The 19474-nt window shown below is 45.7% G+C and overlaps 1 protein-coding gene across 1 annotated transcript; it reads right to left on the bottom strand.

Moving 5' to 3' along the window:
* Positions 1 to 289: 289 nt before the first annotated feature.
* PLA1A (phospholipase A1 member A) lies at positions 290 to 17595 on the bottom strand. Its single transcript, XM_009579396.1, has 11 exons — positions 17523 to 17595; positions 15619 to 15820; positions 14138 to 14315; positions 12517 to 12625; positions 9121 to 9222; positions 8174 to 8263; positions 7123 to 7290; positions 5972 to 6061; positions 5413 to 5521; positions 1729 to 1893; positions 290 to 374 (listed from the first exon to the last, which is right to left on the bottom strand). The coding sequence occupies exons 1-11, from the start codon at positions 17593 to 17595 to the stop codon at positions 290 to 292; spliced, it is 1371 nt and encodes a 456-aa protein (XP_009577691.1).
* Between the last annotated feature and the right edge of the window lie 1879 nt (positions 17596 to 19474).

The raw sequence follows: 19474 nt of genomic DNA, 5'->3' as shown, positions 1-19474 counted from the left end.
CGAACCTTGAGATTAAATGACTTGCCTGTCTCACTTTCAGAGCTGGGTACAGAATCCATAAGATAAAAGTCCCAAGCCAGTCTTCTAACTGAGAGGTCTTGATGTAACCAATCAACCTTGTACTTGCCGATCTGCCACACACTTCTTTTCCTTGACACGCTGTCCCTAATGCAGGAAGTAAAAAACCCATCCAGTTTTATGGTGAAAGTATCATCTGTGAGCAGAGAGCAGCAATAGGTTTCGGGCCCCTTTCCGGTTTTGGGTATGCCTGCATGCTCCGACGGCAGTGCTAGGCACAAGCAGCGGGCAGCTCGGAGGAGATGTCTCTGTTGCCATGGAGGGTGAGGTTCCAGGGCAGGCATGACATTGTCCTGCTGCGGGAAGAGCACAAGGAAGTCAGGCTGTGCACTAACAGGGGAGGTTACTATCCTAACACAGAGGCAAGCAAGCTGCAGATGGACCTCGTGCTGCTTTGCAAGGGTATGATGAACAGGGTGCTGTGTCCTGGCTGGGATGAATTGGCTGGAGGGGTGCGTATGGGGTTGTGTCCTTCACCTTTCCACTGCCTCTTCCTAGCAGTACCATTGTTGCTCTGAGTGCTCCCAGTTTAGTGATAAGAGCATAGTTGTGAACCTGTGCAGCTCTACAGCTTTCTATCTGAACCACAGCCAAGTCCAGTGCTTCCAGGGGTGCAGGTTAGCACACCTTTAAGGCAACATGCCATGCTGTCCCATTCATAAGTGACACAAAGCCATGTATTTGCACATTCATCCCAACTTTGGATGCAAAGCACGCTAGTAAGGAATACTGCTTATGCTCAAGGGAGTGCCTGGTATTTACATAGGAATGCCTCTTTTTTTCCCTATCTGGGCCTACTAGATACATTTTTACTGCCTTGTGCTCGAGTCTCCTTACTGCCCATCAGAACAGAATTTGAATGTGAGCCCAGTCTCCCTCCTGCTTCTGGTTTTCCCCGTTTTGGAGTACCCACTAGCTTGCTTCTGCCTGGGGCTGGCGTAAGAGTCAACTCAGAAGCAATACGGACAGAGTTTAATGTGTCAGTACAGACACAGCTATTTTTCCCTGCCTGCAAGACCTCTGGATTTGCGAAACTCCTGGCAAGAATATTGTATTATGGAGAAGACCATTAACTCTTTCAGGATGAGAAGGACTTGGCTGCTTCTACTCTGGATAAGGAAATTATGGCTTAAGGCATATCCTCTACAATGCCTGATCCAGAAAATGCCAAAATGGCTGTCTTTAACCTTAGTGCTTTATAAACCTGTGCAGTATAAGAAGCAGAAATGTATTACTGGTCTTCTGTTGTCTCATCCTGAAAAATGTGTGTCTGTCATGTGCGTCTGTCATGTTTCAAATGGGGGCTCATTGTAGACAGGGGGAAGATGGAGAGAGCAAGCAAGGACAAAAGGAACAAATTCTAGTTAGTACAAGCTTTTGCCATGGTTTGTGACTTAAGCATCTTCAAGGTGATGTGAGCTGCAGCCATTTTCCTTCCATGGCACAACACTTTTATCCTGGGGGAAGAATCATAGAAAACTCCTAGAAAACTACCTTGGAAGTTTTTCTCTCTAACAGGTAGAAAATGATCTACATAGGGATGGGAGAGACCTCTTTACATGTTTATCTGTATGGGAGAGAGAACTGTTTCAAACCACAGGCTGCATCCACAGGCTCAGTGGATCCCTGTAAGATATTCCTGTGACTTACTTGCTATCAAGAGGCAGCGGGGCTACACAGAACTTGCCGACAATGAATGACTCATCCTTCCTCCAAAATTGATTCTTGGAGAGATACTTCAGTGTCACGCTGTTTATCTGGCAGAGGGGAGCTCTGTGGGCCAGCAGCCGTTTGCCCATCTCCTGGTGCTTAGGTCTGCAAGGCAGGGTGAGAGATGTGCGGGAGAACATTCAATCAACCTGCAGATGCAGGCCGTATGCAGATGTGTTGAAACACTGGAGGAACCTGAGGTATTATTGTGAAGCCCTCACATACTAAAATGGAGTGAGAAGACTCATCTGCCAAAACAGGGCACTGCATGAGAGTCTTATTGGCTGTCTCTCCATGTTTTATTTCTGAAGTCAGGAAAATTTCTGTATAAATATCCTTCCTTCCATCACAAAATTATAACAATTCTTCTTGCTATTGCATGTAGATTGAAACACTGCCCAGATTGCTACAGAGAGGTAAGTGGTAGATAAGGTCAACATCTACGAAATCATGAACGGCACGGATAGGGATTGGTTGTTCACCATTTCTTCCAGTGCAGGAACTAGGCGTCATCAAAGAAAGCTAACAGGTGGCAGGCTCAAGAAGATCTCACACTGCACAGAGCACCATTCCTTTTAAGCTGTTAAAATCCTTGCTGTGGGATATTGTGGATGCTAGAAAGTTTACATGACTGTACAAGTCATGGGAGGGGGACTGAACAAGTTCGTGGAAGACAAAACCATTCGGAGCTAATAAGGACAAAGATCTCACCTTTGGCTCTGAAAGTCCCTGAGATGTAATTAGTCAGACACTGGGAAACTATTTGGGGGAAGTATTGTGACATGCTTACACTGCCTTTTTTAATACTCTTCTCTAGGTATTTGCTTTTGACCATGTTGAAGGTGGGATGCTTGGGTAGAGGGATGTTTGTCTGTCCCTTTGCTCTTACCCAGGTAACATGAACTGAGAAATGCCAGAGGTTGTGTAAACAGCCAATGATCAGAGCCCAGTTGGTCGTGTGCTACGACGGGGTGCTGCCCAGCCATTTTATGTAGGTGGGCCACCTCCCTTCTGTGGAGTCATCCAATGGGTCTTCTTATGCTTGATCTACTTGGCACCTTTAAGAGCCGGAGATCATTAATTTCCTTGTGCTCGTGAAGAATATGTGTGTAGCTGACTCACACAATCCCAGAAGAACCTGGGTTTAGGGAAAGGGAAGAGGTGACAAAACGGTCAGGAAGAGCCTACAATTCTGTTAATCAAAGTTGCTCCTGGGAGCAGGCTGACAGCTGCACTCAGCATCCTCCTAGGCCAGAGTGGCCAACCCAAACCAGTACATCCCATCCCTCCTTTAGACTGCAGTGGTAGATGCTGGAGGTTTTGTCTGTTTGACTATGTCTGACTGTGTCTGGCTTGAAGCTGCCAAAAACAGGAAACATCATGAAATTGTGGTATAAAGGTGAATAATGGATAGCAAATGGAAAACAGAGGGGAGACCATCTCTCTACTGCATATTGTCCATGGGCAGGATCCAGCACTGCCCTGGGACAAAGGAACACAGTAAGGTTTGGCAGGTTGAAGAAAGTCACTCCTGGGACTGACATTTGGTCCAACCCCAACAACCTTTGGATGGATGTAGGACTCTTGGCTGGCTTCAGAAGTATGTTTTCTTGGATATGGGGGATGATGTCGTGTGATGTGTAAGCAATGGCAATGCAGCTGGGAAGTGTGCTGTGTAACAAGCTCCTTAGTCTGTCAGCCCCATGGCAGCTATGGGGCTCGGGGACATGCCCAACGTGTGGGGTAATGGCATCCCGAGGAGTGAGATTGGAATTGATGTTTGGGGAGAGGAGAAGGGAAGGGCAATGTGAGGCAAGACACAACCATGTGAGTCACTTGCTGAAGGTATAAGATTAGCCAAACGCTCCCAAGTCCCTGTGCACTTCTGGGGAACTGCAGGATGACATGCATGTCAGATCACCTGAAATAAGTCAGTGATCCGTCAGTGATCTGTGATGTGAGAATCTATGTTTAGATGCCTGTTCGACACTCTGAGCTTGACTGCACTGGACGGCTGAGCTTTGCCTAGAGCAGGGGCAGGGAAGTTTCTTTGCTACAGTGTGAATTAAAAGGGGTATCTTCAATTTTATACTCTCAAATCTGTAGGTTTATTGCTGTAAGCAAATTTTTCGGTTTAGCCTTGTGCTTCTTAGGAAGGCACTTAAATGAAACACAGCTGCTGTTCTCCGAGGGTAAGGGTATCTCTGGATAAGTTACCCTGCTATAACTCTACTGTCTCATTAAAACCTGAGGGTACAGCAAAGCCTCGGGATTGCCTGCCTGTCTCGCTGCCCCGGGCAGCCTTTCTCCCCAGTGGTCACGTGCCTCCTGCTGGACACCTATCAAACCCTGTGTCCGACACTGCAAAAGGAAGTGCTGCATGTCTTCCTGAGTAAATCACGGGTCCTGCCTTGACCTGAGTGTTACGATTTCCTGCCTCCTGCATCTTTGGAAAAGGCAGATTGGCTTCCAAGCCGGGGAGGTGTCGAACAGACTGAGCTCCACCAGGCTGGAGTATAAACTCCAAACTGCACTGCCTGGCTGGAAATCTGTGACCAAGCAGCTATGTCACGCTGGAGAGCACCCTGGAGTGTGGTGGAGAACCCCTTCTCTCGTTCTCATCTCTACCTCCTGGTGCCCAGGACTGAAGCAGCAACACAATTAGCTTCAGGTCACAACGTTTTGGCCTAGCAGTAAGGACTGTGTGGGAGCCAGTGCTGCAACCCCTCTGATCCTAGGAGAGCTGGCTGGGGCTCTTTAGCAGACTGTTTTCCTGCTTCCTGAGGCAGCCAGCAGCATGTGCTGGCTGCTTGTCTACGTTGCGGTTCCCAGCCCACAGCAGTGGGCAGGAAGTTGTAGGAAGAAGTGAGGAAGACTTCTTCTGGCGAACTTCTCTGTGGTGGGGAGATCCCCCTGAGGCAAGGGCTGTGGAACAGGAGTCTGAGTCTGGTTCTTTAATTTAGATATAGTTTGGAGGAGGGTGGTGCTTTCAAGAGAGATCTGTCTGTCTACACATGTGGTCTTGGTCCCCTGTCCCCTGGACTTTCCCCTACAATGGGAGCCTGAGTGCTTTGCTGCATTACTGCACTGGCAACAAGCTACTGAACGCATTTCTGACTGTGCAGAGATGCACTTGTCTCCTCTTTGCAACTGCTGTCCTATTGGGCATCATGAGAAATGTCTAAGCCACCAAGTCCAGCAGTCTGGAACCTCTGGTGGATGGGGTCTTGCTGTAGCCATCTCTGTCTGGTAGAGTAGAGCTAATAACTATCTGACAGTGACTGCAGTTTGAGTTGGCACCAGGCAAGGGTATGTTGTAGAAAAGGAACGAGTGTAGCAACACAAAACTATGCAAATTTGGGGATCCCAGAGTATACCTACTGCTTTGTGCACTCAGGGAAGAGGTGGACCTAGCCAGGGTTACTGAGTAATGGTAGCAGATGCCTGATTCTTGAGAGCATTTAAGGTAAATGTGGAGGGACTCAAGAAGAAAGGTTGTGATTCATCACGCAGTGACTGTACTCGGGGAGATATGCTATTGTTGTGCCTTTCCTGGACCAGGATAAACATCCTTACACATGGAGCTGGGAAAAAAACAGGCCAGAAGCATGCATTATCACTCACATCATGATCTTCACTGTGTCCTTGGTGCTGTTGCTGCAGAAAGTGATCTCAATGCTGGTGACTACGTTTCTCTTCTTCTGCAAGTGGAACTCAACCAGGCTGTGATACACTGAGCAAGAGGCAAAGTATGTGGGAGTGAGGGCGGGTACTATCAGTTGGACCTACCCCTGCTAAAACAAGGCCTCTAGCACTCACTCCCTGGCCCCACCAGCAGAAAAAAGATTAAACAGACATAAGAAAGAAACTAGTCTCTGTGCCATGAGAGGCACAGTGGGCAGGTCTGCACAGTCCAGTGTAAATAGACACTACTCTTTACTTCAGTCCTGAAACCATGTGGCTGTCTTAATCCAGGACTGTGCCCACACTAACAAACCCAGTAGAAAGGGCTTTATGGGGGAGATGTGCAGGGTTATTGCTCTTCAGCTGTGTTTCTCAGACCATCTGGGACACAGCAGCTGATTCTGATGGGGATGGTGAGTTGTAACTACCTGACCTCCCCAGAGAATCTGCCTCATTTGGTCAACCCCCTTCTGACTCGTTTTTTCTCATTGCTACTTACCACAGAATGGGACTGAGGGGCTGGTCATTAAATAAACTTTCACTTCCTTGGGTAGCTTTCTCATGTTGACACCTGCCTGCTCCAGCAGGCCTGCAGGAGGAAATAAAGCCAGTGAAGGGAAAGCCATGAATGACCCAGAACAGAAATATAATTGGTCGTGATTCACCTCCACTCACCCCGCCCAACTCTGCTGTCTTGGAGGACAGACCCTTTCTTTATACCAGTGCAAATGAGAGCAAGCACAGGCTTGTGGTGTCTGTTTGACAGGTTGACATCCCCTCAGAAAACCTATTCTGGCTACCCCAGGTAATCTTCATTAGAGTACCTCTTGGTGGCTTTGTTTCATTCCTCTGCTAACAAAATGCGTCATCAGTTGCACCTGTGCAAAATGAGCAAGACTAAAGACTACCAAGTCGGGGAACTTAGTGCAGATGTAAATGACAATGCAAACGCAAGGTGCTGGGAAATTGAATTTCTTGGTCAAGTGAGAAGATCACCATAACTTGAGGCCTGCACCACTGACTAGCTGACAATGTGGCTTGGTGAGAGGGGGAGGGGTGGCTGATTTGAGAGCACCTATACCAAAAGAGGCCTCTCCTCATATTCCTCTGGTACCAGACTGCAAATAGCAGCAGAGGACACTTCCTCTCCTCATGCCACAGCCCAGTTTCAGAAGCCTAAAAGAGGCAACTATTACCTTCTCCCAGTCCAGGGAGTTCATCTTTGGGGTGGCCATGGCAGGAATTTATGAGAAGGAGATGACACAGCAACAGTGAGTGGTTTGTAAAAGAATGGGACCTCAGGCTTGGGCTAAAATTTCCAGCTGCTTCTCTAAACAAGACACTTTTTGAGCTAATTGCCCACTTGTTAGGCAGCTGATTCTGGAGACTCTCTTTCAACTCATTTCTGGGCCCTATGAAACGTTTAAAGATCAGAAATGTTAACGATTTTGGTGTTCTACCTCGGCCAATATATGAGCTTTTAGAGCTTCTCTATAGAAGCCTGAAAACGAAACAGCTTCTCACTATCCCCAAGGAGATCCAAAGCAAATCCCGCTCAGAGGAATCTGAACTGCGTACTGTGCTCTGCACTGACACCCATCAGGAATGTATTGTCATCTGTTCCAGGAAGGTCTCATGCTGGTACTGTACCTATTCTGGGACAGGAGAACAGGAAAGGGTCAACACAGTCCAGGCAACGACCGTTTAAAAAATCTTGATGACTTGCACAGGGGAACGCCATGATCGGACAGGAATGTTTCAAGGCACTGACATAGAGATGTACTGCCCTCATGTGATCACAGATCAGATACTTATAGCCTGCAAGAAAAAATGCACCAAGAGAAAAGCAGCCATGAGCCTTTCTGTTGGCTTCAGTTTTTTTGCATATTCCCAAGGAACTGAGAGTCAAGAAACACTCTTACTGATTCTGCAGCGATGCCCTTCCCATTAATAACATTTTGCAGAGCATCTCTGTGACTACAAGCCCAGATCCCACTGCAAGAGAAGTTACGCAGGAAGTTAGAAGTGTATCTCCCAGACTAAGAGTCCCTCAGAAGAGGGGGACCACAGGGCTGCCATGTCTCCATCAGTGTACCATTGATGAGGCCCCAAGCTCTCTGCAAGGGAGTACAATACCTTTGACTCCCACCTGCACTGGGACCCCAGCTATGGAAATTGAGGTACCGAAGGTGTCCCCTGTAACCTCAATGCAGCTGGCTCATCCAGAACTTATTTGAATATTTATCCACACTATTTACTGTGTGAAGTCCTATTCTCTAGAAGGAAAGGGCAGTAATCATACAAGCTGTCTAAGTATAGACACAGCTTGCAGCATGAAAACAAGAAGAAGCTTTTGCTAGTAGTACCCTAAGAGCCTTTCTAGCAAAAATGTTTTCTTTGTTCATACAAACCCTACTGATGCTAGGGTTTTGGCTCATAGAGAAGTATCACTAAAATCATGTCTCTTCACAGCGGTGCTGCCAAGACACTTGACCTGTATGTGATTTTAATTTCAGCTGCTTGTTGTACTGCTGAGAGGAGATGTGGGCCATGAATCTCTGCTGCCATATGTCTTTACAAATACATGCTGTCTCACTTTGATGTCTGCCCTGACTGTAGCAGGAGCTGGTTGCCAAACAGCATTTTCACAGGCTGCTAAATGGCCATGAAAGCCCTTTGCTTGGCCACAGAGTGTTCTTACCTGCAGAGATGAATCTGGGGCATCCTGGCTGATCTTTGCCTCCATTGACGAAATAATCGATGTGGCCTACAGGAATCCGGATCCCGAAATCTGAAAGGAGGTGAAATGCCACTTCTTACACTTGGTTCTTCTATAGGCTTTACTCTACATGGTGTATGACAGGCCCCAATAATTGGTTGAACATTAGTAGTGCTGGACCCAGCTCCAGTGTTGGAGACAGCAAGGACAGATTTCCTGTTCCTACATGCCTGCATTGTGCAGGTTTGCTGCATGGAGCAGAGAGCGCTCCAGGCCCTGCCATCAAAATAACTGGGAACTGCGGCTTAATCACTACCTCTGTAACTCAGGTTCTTGATTCTGTGTAAAGGAGAACAAAACTGACCACAACCTTAATGGGGGATTATGAGGCATGATTGAGAGTTATGTTGGTAGAGATTTTCGTGATCTTCAGGCAAGAGGTGTGACTCAAAGGCACCACATTATTCTTCAGCACATGTTCTGCCTATGTAGACCCTAAGTGCTTTAGAAAAGTTACTCTGTTGTTGCACCAGCTGTTACTTTCCACCTGCACTCGCAGTGGCACCTTTTTCACATCAGGTGGAAAAAGCAAAGTGAGACTAGGCATGTAAATTCCTTCCAGGTGGTAAAAGCCATGCTAAGCTGGTTCTGCATAAACTCACTCTGCTGTAGCAGGGTTAAGGAAGGAATATTTGCTGGAAGATTGCTCTCTGCCTAATCTCCATCTGTCTCTTGCTTGAAGTGCTCTGGGTTATGAGTACCTGCCAATGAATTAGTCATTAAAGCCTATCTAATCAGGAAACTTCCTCAGAGTGAACGTGAACTCATGGTAATCTGGCAAAAAAGGGACAATGACCTGCAGACTCCTTAGCAATAATGATGGCAGGAGGAACAGAAGCACCGGACGAAGAAGATGGAAGCCAGCTTACTGTCAGCATCGGTATGAATGGCTTCCACGAAGAGGGCATCCCCAGGATCCAGGCGTTCCTCAGGGCTGGCTCTGGTGTACTTAGGGCCTGCGGGATCCAGGCCTGTAACAAAATCAAATGCCTCAAAAAGTGCCCTTCAGCCCCTCTCCTTCTTATTTCTGGACCAGTTATTCTATCCAAAACTTTAAAAATGTTGCTAGGCAGAAGTGATAAATTATTCCCAAGTCGCACTGATTATACTCCAGAATGGTTTCTGCCCCCGCTAACTTCCACTACAGCTTCCTTACCTTGTCCTCCACCGTTCTACTCCCTGTTAGCAGTTTTGTACGTCAAGTTTCTAGGCTGTAAAGCCATGGCAGAGCTTCAAATAGCTCTGACAGAGTGGGTGCAGAGTGTCTTTTGGATTTTTGTTGAAAGAGAATTTAACTCATAACACTTTCCCTAATTGTACTGTCATCTGTATTAGCACTACAGTCTGAGAAATGTCACTGAAGATCATCAGTTAGGTGATGAATTCAGCATCCCAGGCATTAACCAATCTAAGCATTACAAAGGTTTGACGCTATCAAACATCCTTAAAACAAAGAGGCTTCTGACCCCTCTCCCCACAAATAAAATCGAGTCCTTAAGCAGCCATCTACATTTTTGCCTAAAACTTGCTCCTAGAGTCTTCTGGGGAGTCAAAGGAATACAGAAAATTATCCCTGGCAATACCAAGGAACAGGTTAAAGATAATTTTTTTTTGTTCTGGCTGAGGTTTATCCTGTTCACTTTTTGTAGAAAAGTAATCTCACCAGATTTTTTTTCACTCCCCAGGCAACAACAATAGTTTAAGAAGCAGCTCTGTTCCACATGCCACTTAGCCTCAGAGCTGGCCGGTTTCACTGCCTTGGACTCAGTCCCATTAATTCTCTAAGGAGAAGGCAACATCAACAATATACAAACTGATGTGTCTGCATTTGTGAGGAGGGAGGGAAGGAGGAAAAGGGAAAGAAGGGAAAAAAATTCTTTCCTATTCTTTCTGTAAATAAAAGCTAATAATGGGACAAGTGGTCAGAAGAATTTACTGCTTTAATTTTTCTTCCGTGTTCTTTAATCTTGACACATACAAAAAGCCAAGAGGTTCCCCACCCACTTCTACAGACCAAGTTTTACTTAAAGGCTTTAAGAGATACTGAAAAGTGTTATTCAGTATAGCTTAAAGTTTTTCCTGAGGAGGGAGAAACACCTAATATGAGCAACAATCAATTCCGAGGCAAGCACGTTTCTATCCTCTATTCTCTATGCCTACCTCCTCCAAGCACAAGTTGCATAAAGTCCATTGAGATGTACATCCTCAGCAGCTAAGAAAACTATTCACTGAAGCTATACTGTATGCAACTGAATTCCTTTAGGCTTTTTCATTTCCTCTGCAAGTATTGAAACAAATTGCTCTTCAGCAATTTTGGATATGGGCTGTTCATTCCAGTTCCTGTACCATTTGCTTTCATGGACAGGGAGATATCTGCAGGAACAGGCATGGGTTAAAGAAACTCGCTTCACAGAAATAGTCTGTGCTCTGATCTCCAAGACTTACTCTGGTTTTGCTCCACAGCTTTTTCTAGGTGACTGAAAACACTTCAGCAAATTATGGCTTTGGGATCACATTTCTCTGTGCGTGTATGCATGTGCATGAGGAAGCAGGAGATGAGATCAGACATATCTTGGGTCTAATTCCACCCAAGGAACTAGGGGGTCTTCATGCTCCTAAATCTGAACTGGAACCTGCAATGCCCAGTGTGCCTATGAAATCACAGGACAATCAGGAGTCTAGAAAAAGGGTTGTCTTCTAGCAGAGTTAAAAATGGAATAAATAAACCTACAGAGCTTTTATTACATGTAGACAACATAAAGGGGAAGAGTCTCTGACTCTGTAGTTAATTACCATTTTTTGAAAGAGTTTTCTTCTGCTCATCTGAAGATATTGCTAATCATAAAATCCTGGTGCAGGAGAGTAGTTACTCCAAGTCCCTCCTAATGTAAACTTTGATTCACAGCTTAAAAAAGGGCCTGGCATGAAACTCAGCTCCTGTTAAGAAATGCCTGTACTTCATGCAGTGTGGGTAGCTGTGACATGTGAAGGCTGAACGAACATTTCTCTGGACTGCCCTGCTGAGTGTGCAGTGAGATCCCCCTTGAGGATACCTCTGTGAGACATACCAGCCATGGGCTGAGGCAGACTGGGAGCTGTGGTCACTGTACTGGAGCCTTTATGTCTGTTCCTTCTTGGTGGCATTTTCCCTCCTATCAAAATGAATCTCCATCCCTGGGGATTCCCAGAACTTGACAAGACCCTCGACAACCTGATCTGATTTAGAAGGCAGCCCTGCTTTGAGGGTGTGTGTGTGTGTGGACTAGAGACCTTCCAAGGTCCCTTCTTACCTAAATCATTCTGTGACTCCATTCACACTCCATACCTAAAGGCTGACAAGGCCCTGAGTGAACCAAAAAGCTCTAAATGCCATGATCGGCCTCTAACCATCTTTCCCTGTAATTCCTCCACTGCAACCTCTTCCTCATACCCAGGAGTTTGGCTGTCTGTGTTTAAGGTCAGCTCTGATTTGGTACAACTGGATGGCCTTATACCAGTCTACTGCGAAAACAGCTGATACAGGAGAGAACAGCAAGAAGCCTTATCTGGGGCCTCCCAACATTAGCTCAGGCTCTTGCCTTTGGTCCTTGCCTGAGCTGTGTTGTAGGGATGCCATGCCCAGCTCTGTGTCTTGCTGGTCCTGCTTTTATCTTGCTGACTTGACTTCCTGGCTCGATGTTGGGTTTGCCTCATCACTACAGACTTGCTTGGTGATCACTGGACTGTGGATGACCCTGGTTCCTATCACTGGACCTGCTCTGGTCTTCTTGCCCAGATATGGCAGGACTGTGTCCCTTGTCAGTGAGGCCACTGCCCCTGCCTACCTTGCTGTCCCCTTGGCTCTCAGCTCACATTTTCCTGCAGAGCAGCTCACTCTTGCTGCTTCCCCCCAATGACATGCATTGTGGGCTTTAATTTTAAGAACTACAGAGGTATACATGCTATAAAATGGAAGCAAAGCATGTGGGTGTTGTGGGTTTTCATTAGTCATGAGGCCTTGTATTCTTTTAAGCTGGCACCAATTTGAAGAGTGGAACAGAGGTGGAAGGAGCCCTTTGCAAATACATGCATTCTTTTGGTGGTGTGGAGGGGACTGATGGCTGGAAAGGCATTGTCAGGCTCTTCTGAAGCTTGGAAGAAGCCCGTAAGCTTAGATCTAATGAGCCCTTATGCAATTAAAAGACCACTATGAAGGACTCCCCTTCCTTGCTCTTTCATTCTCTTCCTTGAAGACCAGGTGAGGACCCAAGACTCAGTTTTGTTACCTGTTATCCGTCCCAGCTGACCGCCATGGAAGTGCCCCACCAGGCCCCCGACATGTGCACCGAGGCTTACCCCAATGATGTGGATGGATGTCCCTGAGACTCCCAGGGCCTGCAGATTGACGATAATACAAATTAATGTTTCTGTAGCAGAAAGGTGAAATACCCTGTCCCAGCCCACACAGCAGCTCTGTAATTCTTCTAATATAGGATTGCTTTTGAGGTGTATGGTGGAGAACCAAGTAGATGTGGGAATGATGGGTATTGCCCTTTCTGTTTTTCAGAGTCTTTCTTCAGGTCCACAGATGCAAATCCAACCCTAACCAGGTCGGTCAGATGCTTCTATTCATAACTACATAGCCTGTAGCTTCTCTTTCCACAGCTTGCTTCAGACTGAATTTCCCTTTCTCAGCTGTGACCCATGTTCACCATGTGAATAATCTTTTTCCAGTAAAGCAGAGGAATTTTTTTTTCACTTTTATATCACCATTGTACCATTATCCTGATTAGAATTTTAAGATTATATTTTCAGAGATTAAGGATTTATCCATGGGCTGAACTGCCAGGTAAAGCACAGCCACTTAGACCCAATGTGAGATGAGCCCGTCCACAGGAATTCAGCTGCCTGCAGGCTGGTCTGCATGATGCAGTACCGTACAATGGGAGACCATATGGTGCATGAGAGCATGGGGGCAAGATGAAAAATCCTGACTTTGAAACGTATGAGGCCATATCCCGGAGCAGTACTGAGGCTTATGAGAGTACTGAGTCTTCTGTGGTGTAGTGTTGCAGGAGAGGCTGGACAGAAAAAGTCCTTAAGTAGCTGGACTAGAGCTCAGCACAGACACGGAATGAGTGGTGGGGACACCATCCAGCTCAGTCATTTGTTCACTGTGTGAACTAATCAGGAATGAGAGGTGACAGTCCTCTCCCCCTCCACCCCATCCCCCATCCCCATCCTTTTAATGATACAGCGGCTCCAAGGGTTGCCGTATTTCTGGATAGAAATGTGTGACTGTGCACAACGTGGTGCGTACCCAGGAACTCCCATGCTGTGCAGCCTGGGTCTGCAGTGCAAACGTTACATGGAGAGTTTACGCAAGAGTTTGTGTGGTTAACACAAAGATGTATCACTCTCATTGCATAAGTGTTGTTCAGCTGTGCTGTGCACGAATGAACTGGGATACATCTGGGGATTTCCAGCTACTGGGAAGTATATCTGAAGCCTAAAGCAAATATAAAATAGCCTCAAATCCCACCCCCTCCAGCTCTCTGGACAAAATTTCCGGGCAGAAGAAGATGATCGTCCAGTGCAGCATGGACCCGAGAAAACCCAAGGCATATTTCAGATCTGTGCTGGGCTGGAAGGGCAGCTGACAACTGGGATGTTTTTCCACAAAATGTCAAAACTCAAGAGAAAGAATAAAAACAGTGGCATGCTCAGGCCTGGACTGAGAGAAGGAAAAAAGAAATCTCTTCAGTGCTATACAGCGCTCACTCTGGAATAAAGACCCTGCTTGTCCAGCTCCTGCAGATAGCAGGTTGGGAGCAGTTCTCTGGGTTGTTTGCATGAATGATATTCTCTGGCCATGCTCCCCGCCACTAGAAATGCACAGTAGCTTACCAGAAGCTTGCTGATGAATTGTGAGATGGAGAGGGCCAGCTGTGTGACATTTTCCACTGCGGAGGGATAGGCTCCTGTAGACCCATAAACCCAGTCTACTGCAATCACGTTCACCTGGCTTGTGTGCAGTATGGCATGGACAAGCCCTTCAATCCAGGAAGGTTTGGTACCCAAAGCCCTGTGGAGTCATCAGAAACAAGTGTGTTAGATGTCTTCCAAAGTAGGGCATGTGCCAATATGGTGTTGGAGCTTCACATGTCTCCGAGGAGGCTGCCAGACAATTGCTGAAAGTTTTTTCTGGTGCCACTGACACCTGGCATTTCTTTGCGGTGGTGTAACAACACTTTCCAGAATGGGCTGATTCAGAAGAGAACCACATATTTTAATGAATGAGATGATAACATTTGCAGGGCTTAGGCTGAGATCTCAGTTTTGCTGTGGTGCTTCAGTTAGCCACCACAGAGCCCATCTGGAGTAAGTGAGCTGACCAAAAACACCTGGATCCTGCTCTGCTACCAACTGGCAGGAAGTCCTTGGTCAAATCACTTACTCTTTCACTCCAACATTTCCTCATCTGTAGACAATTAAAAAAGAAATTCTATACCCAAGAATTCAAGGAAAACTGAGGAGGCTGTGTTCTACCCACTTCCCCTAAGACTACGTGTTGGGGCGTGTGCTGTGTCACATGAGGGCAACAGCTGGTTTTCTGAAAAGACCCTGCAACATCTTCTGTGGTTTCATCCTGGTCTTCTATGCACTTTCCATTCAGGCTTTTGCACATCAAAACAAGTAATGTTACTTGGTCACACCTGGCTGAAAAATGGCACAGTAAAATAAGCTTGCAGAATGGTGATAGCTTAAAAAAACCCATCTCAAAAGCCTACAATTTCAAGAATAGAAGTATAACGTGTCTGGCAAGGCTCCTAAACAGCTGACTAATCCAGGCTGTTGATAAATCAGGACACGAGCTCCAAGAAGACCATTTAAAGGGGCAAGAACCTTGAAGAAAAGACTTCTTAAATGAGAAGGTTGAAAGAAGGAAAGAAAAGGAAAGAGGTAAAAGAGGAGAGAGCGAGAGAATGAGCAAGAGAGCAAGTGAGAGTGAGAGAGCGTGAGCAAGAAAGGTAATTTCCTAATTTTTTTTAGGCTCCAAAAAATGTGCAACACATACAAAATAGGCAGCTGGTCACAAACTAAAAGACTTCAAATTGTGTTGTAATGAGGGTTGTCAGCAGCATTTTCCATGCCTCTGGCCCTGGCCCACCAAAAGTCATCCAGACAATTCCCAGGTCCAGTTTGGGGCTGAGCACTCCAGACTCTGTTCTTAGCAGGTGTTTTGCATGCAGCCACTCTGCTGGGGAGACTAAGAGGATCACACGTGCAGAGGGTTTCCGTGCCAGCCCCACCCACTTCTTGGGAATGCCCCGACAGTGTTTAATTTACCAGTAAAAACTTCGTCACAGTGCTCTTCTTTCTCTCACCTGAATCCATGGATTATGATCTTGGTTTCCAGGCTGCTGTTGAAGCTGGAGTTCTTGATGCCATCATCAGCTAAAATCAGCTCGCCACAGCTGGGGCTTGAGGAGGTGAATAGAAGAAACTGGACCTTAAGTTTACTGCCCCGTAGGAAATTTGCTGTCTGGAAGTCAGTGCAGTGATGCCCTGAGAGTCTGTCTGTATTCCCTGCAACGAGAGGGAGTGAATAGCATATTTAGTCTGCGTCTGTGCAATGGAAAGAAAAATCTCATTCTAATTCATTAGGAAAATGAAGGTAGCAATCTTGCTTTTACTTGTACTTTTTACTTAATCTTTGATAAAGATTAAAAGGATAGAACATAAATTAAAATCAGCCTATTCTGTAAACTTTATCTGTCTGATAAAGTTTCTTCTGTCTTTTGATGGAGTTCCAGCACTGGCTGGGGAAGATAACCGTGGATGTCATGGTAGCTTTGACTTCTGAGAATTGTTTTACTAAGACGTGAATGACATTCTGTTGGTTTTTTTTTCCATATCAGCCACAAACACCAGCTACTAAGTACTTTTATGAGCTGGCTATTAGATCTTTAAAAAAATGGTTGCCAACAGGTAGTCACCACTGAATGGGGATATTTCTTTTCAAAGGAATAGAAGGAAACATGGGAAGGAAAAGGCAGCTACTGGAAGGCACTTTGAACTAGATGGAAAAAAAAAAAGAAATCTCAAACTTGTAGCTAGTAAAAAACTGAGCAAATTTAGGCTAGAAAGCAAGCATAGAAGTTTAGCAGTACGTATAGCTAGCGGTATGTGTAGCTAGGTTACCCACAGAAGAACTGGGTTCTCCATCTTTTGTCATTTCAGAGGACTGCTATTTTGGAAGGCTTGTTGAAGGTAAATTGTTGGATTTACTGAAGGACTGAAGGTGAAATTTATTAACCTGTGATGAGCAGGAAGCCAAATAATTGATTAAATGATCCCTTCTGACCTACAAAATATTACTTTATGAATTGGCATAGTTGCATCCTGCTGCAATGACAATGTGTGCACCTTCCCTTTCTGGACTGGAGGAAGCGAAACAGCCTTGCATCTCCATGTACAATAAAATAAAACTAAAAAAAAAAAGAAAAAATCAAACAACAGCTTCCTAACTGCTTCAAAAAAATCAAACAACAGCTTCCTGCTGGCTGTTCCCATAGAAGATACTTTACAGTAGCTAGGCAGAACATGGCCTAAGGGTCAGCACAAAGTAGTGAGATTCAACACTCAGATTCCCCCTTGTGGGATGTAACTATCCTTTATTGTTGTTTATTTTGGTCTTCCTGTGTACTGAAGGCAAGAGAGAAAGAGATGTTCCCCGAGATCAGTTTGGAAAAACCGCAGCTTATGAGCCAGCTTACCTAGCAAGGGCAGGTTCAGTGTAAGCACAGTGCATGTCAGAAACGGCGTAGGATGACGGGGATCATGAGTAAAGGCAAGGCAGCTGTGAAGCTGCAGGTGATGTGGGACTGTAGTGATGGTCACAAAAGCAGTTTCATTGGCAGTACAATTAAAGAAAGAAATGGAAATGTGGCGTCTGTTTATTTTCTCTCAGCTACTGCAAATTACACTTGCTAAGCTTTCAAAGCAGGAGATGCCAGTGCCAGAGGTCAAGTGATCCCTTTTCCGCCTCCTTACACTTCAGGGTAAACCCGGATCATTCTTTTAAATCAGGTTACTGGAACTAAATCACTGAAACTGATTGAATCAAAGCATGGGAGAAGAAAGGACCATTCTTGCACTACCCTTTCTCCTGGCACCTAACTAGATTATAGCAAAGACCTCTTGACACACAGTTGTTTAGGGAGAACTGAATTCAGATCCTTCTATGTAAAACCTTCAATGCCTTGCCAGGCACTCGTGTTTTTCTTACCTGCTTGTGCTGAGCTGAGCAGGAAGAGGACAGCAAGAACAATGAGCGGCTTTCTTTTCAGATCCTCAACCATCTTCCTATTAGTCCACTCCAAGTACAAGGATTGTACAGGGAAAAACAGATGTGGTGGGTTGCTTGATCAGCTTGACTCTGTTAATGATCAACCAGCCTGTGCTCTTTTGGGAAAAAAGAGTAGGGGCAATCACCTCTGCTCTTATTTGACCATTAGCCACAGTCTATGTCGGCAGAGGGCTTCACTGGCCTTTTGGTTAAAAAAGATGCTGACACCCGTTTCCTCCCTACCTCCCTTTCCTCAACGCAAACTTCTCACTTACAAATCAGCTAGTGAAACCAGCCCCAGCAAGCCAGAGAGTTACGGTGCTTTATCCTTGCCACCTAGACATGTCTGCCAAATTCTGACTGGGGACACTCATTTGTCACGAGGCTTCACAGTAAGTCTATGCCAGAAAGATTCATACCAGCCTTGCATCTGTGTATTTCCCTATTGCATTGCTGTCTCTTTCCTCAGTTTCTGCTTTTGGTCAGATTCTCATAACTGCCAAAAGAAGGCAAAGCAATGGATTGCTTCTGAAAAGTGAGGGGAAAGACAGGCTAAAATGTCACCAGTGGCCATATTGCTGTAATATGCTCAGGCTGTACATTTCTTAGGGCGGGGACAGTCTTCACTTTTCCTTCGGAGACTGCATTTCAGATACTACAGCAAATAAAAGGATGATCTCAGCAACGTACCAGTATCATAAGTATGCAAATACTTCAAACAGATCTTTGAATAAAAAACTCTGCTGCTTTGGTGTAAACAGATGGAGAAGCATAAGCGCACAACCAAACATGTAACTAGGAGTCCGTCACATGACATTCATGAGATGGTGGTACCATCTCCCTGGCTGCGTTAGACCTTCAGGTAAGGGCACACCTGTCTCCTAAGTCTCACTGGTGCGTGTTGGTCCCTCTTGCAGAAGAACAATGCAGCTTCGCCCTTGGCTGTGTTAAATGGCAAGAAGGGTGAGGAGCAAAGGGGCATTCCCTGTCCAGGCACTATCCTAAAGCTGCTTTATTTGAACAACAAAATGAAGAAATTGCTGCAGTGTGATCAGACAGATGACCAAAGACCTTCCAGAAGCATCAGACATTATTTTCCTTTACAGTTATTGGCAATAGCAGTCATTTCTTTACCCCAGTTTGCTCCAGCCAAAGGCTTTGGGGCTGTTTTAGGTGGAAGATCTTTTTTATTTCCAAGTCACTTCTGAGAGAAATTTCTGTGGTTCTCACAGGAAAGTTAGGCAGCACCAGCTGCCAGGTCTGGAGGGCTACTGAAGCCCTGCCCCATCTGCATCCTCCCAGAGACATATAAATACAGATACATTCTGATCCTGATACACCTGGCTCCTTACAGTGTACGATCACGAAGCACAGTGAAGCACAGTGTGATTCTCTTGAGAATGAGTCAGGGATAATGAAAGCAAACAAACTTGATTTTATGCGCAAATTCTTTTCATTAAAAAAATTGAAAAAATCATGCTGTCTGCACATTCAAGCAAATGCTGAAAGTGCCCAACTCAGCTGAAAATGTCGTCTCCCCACCCACAAAGCAACAGCTAGCAGAGGCATATAAGCACTGCAAATGCCCAGTAGTCAAGTGGAAATCTGATCACAGGAAAATTCACTTAGACTGGAAAACTCTTCATTGATACTGGAAACAATGCATTCGGGGTAGCAATGCGGGACCTTGGGGGAACCCAAGAATGAGTTGAGCAAATGATGACTATTTAAACCACTCCCTGTGGTCTTTGCATTCGAGGGAGGGCATGAAATACATGCAGAGCTTAGCTCACTGTACATTAAGGTCTGGATCCACCCTACTGCTGGAATACTTGGTATCACAGCTCCTGTATTTTCTGCCCTTTGCCCATGGAGTAGAAACCATGGCTTTA

The sequence above is a fragment of the Fulmarus glacialis genome, unplaced genomic scaffold (assembly GCF_000690835.1).
Source record: "Fulmarus glacialis isolate BGI_N327 unplaced genomic scaffold, ASM69083v1 scaffold28936, whole genome shotgun sequence".
NCBI lineage: Eukaryota > Metazoa > Chordata > Aves > Procellariiformes > Procellariidae > Fulmarus > Fulmarus glacialis.
Note: the sequence above shows the minus strand (reverse complement) of the source record. Positions and strands in the feature narration are given on the sequence as shown.

What these genes read in the sequence shown, in the direction of transcription:
- PLA1A (XM_009579396.1), bottom strand. Translation starts at nt 17,595, where the DNA reads ATGGTTGAGGATCTGAAAAGAAAGCCGCTCATTGTTCTTGCTGTCCTC. An exon ending in GCTCAGCTCAGCACAAGCAG is followed by an intron (nt 15,821 to 17,522) that starts GTAAGAAAAACA and finishes CTCTCGTTGCAG; the next exon opens with GGAATACAGACAGACTCTCA. An exon ending in GTTCTCCTGTCCCAGAATAG is followed by an intron (nt 6,062 to 7,122) that starts GTACAGTACCAG and finishes TTCCTCCTGCAG; the next exon opens with GCCTGCTGGAGCAGGCAGGT.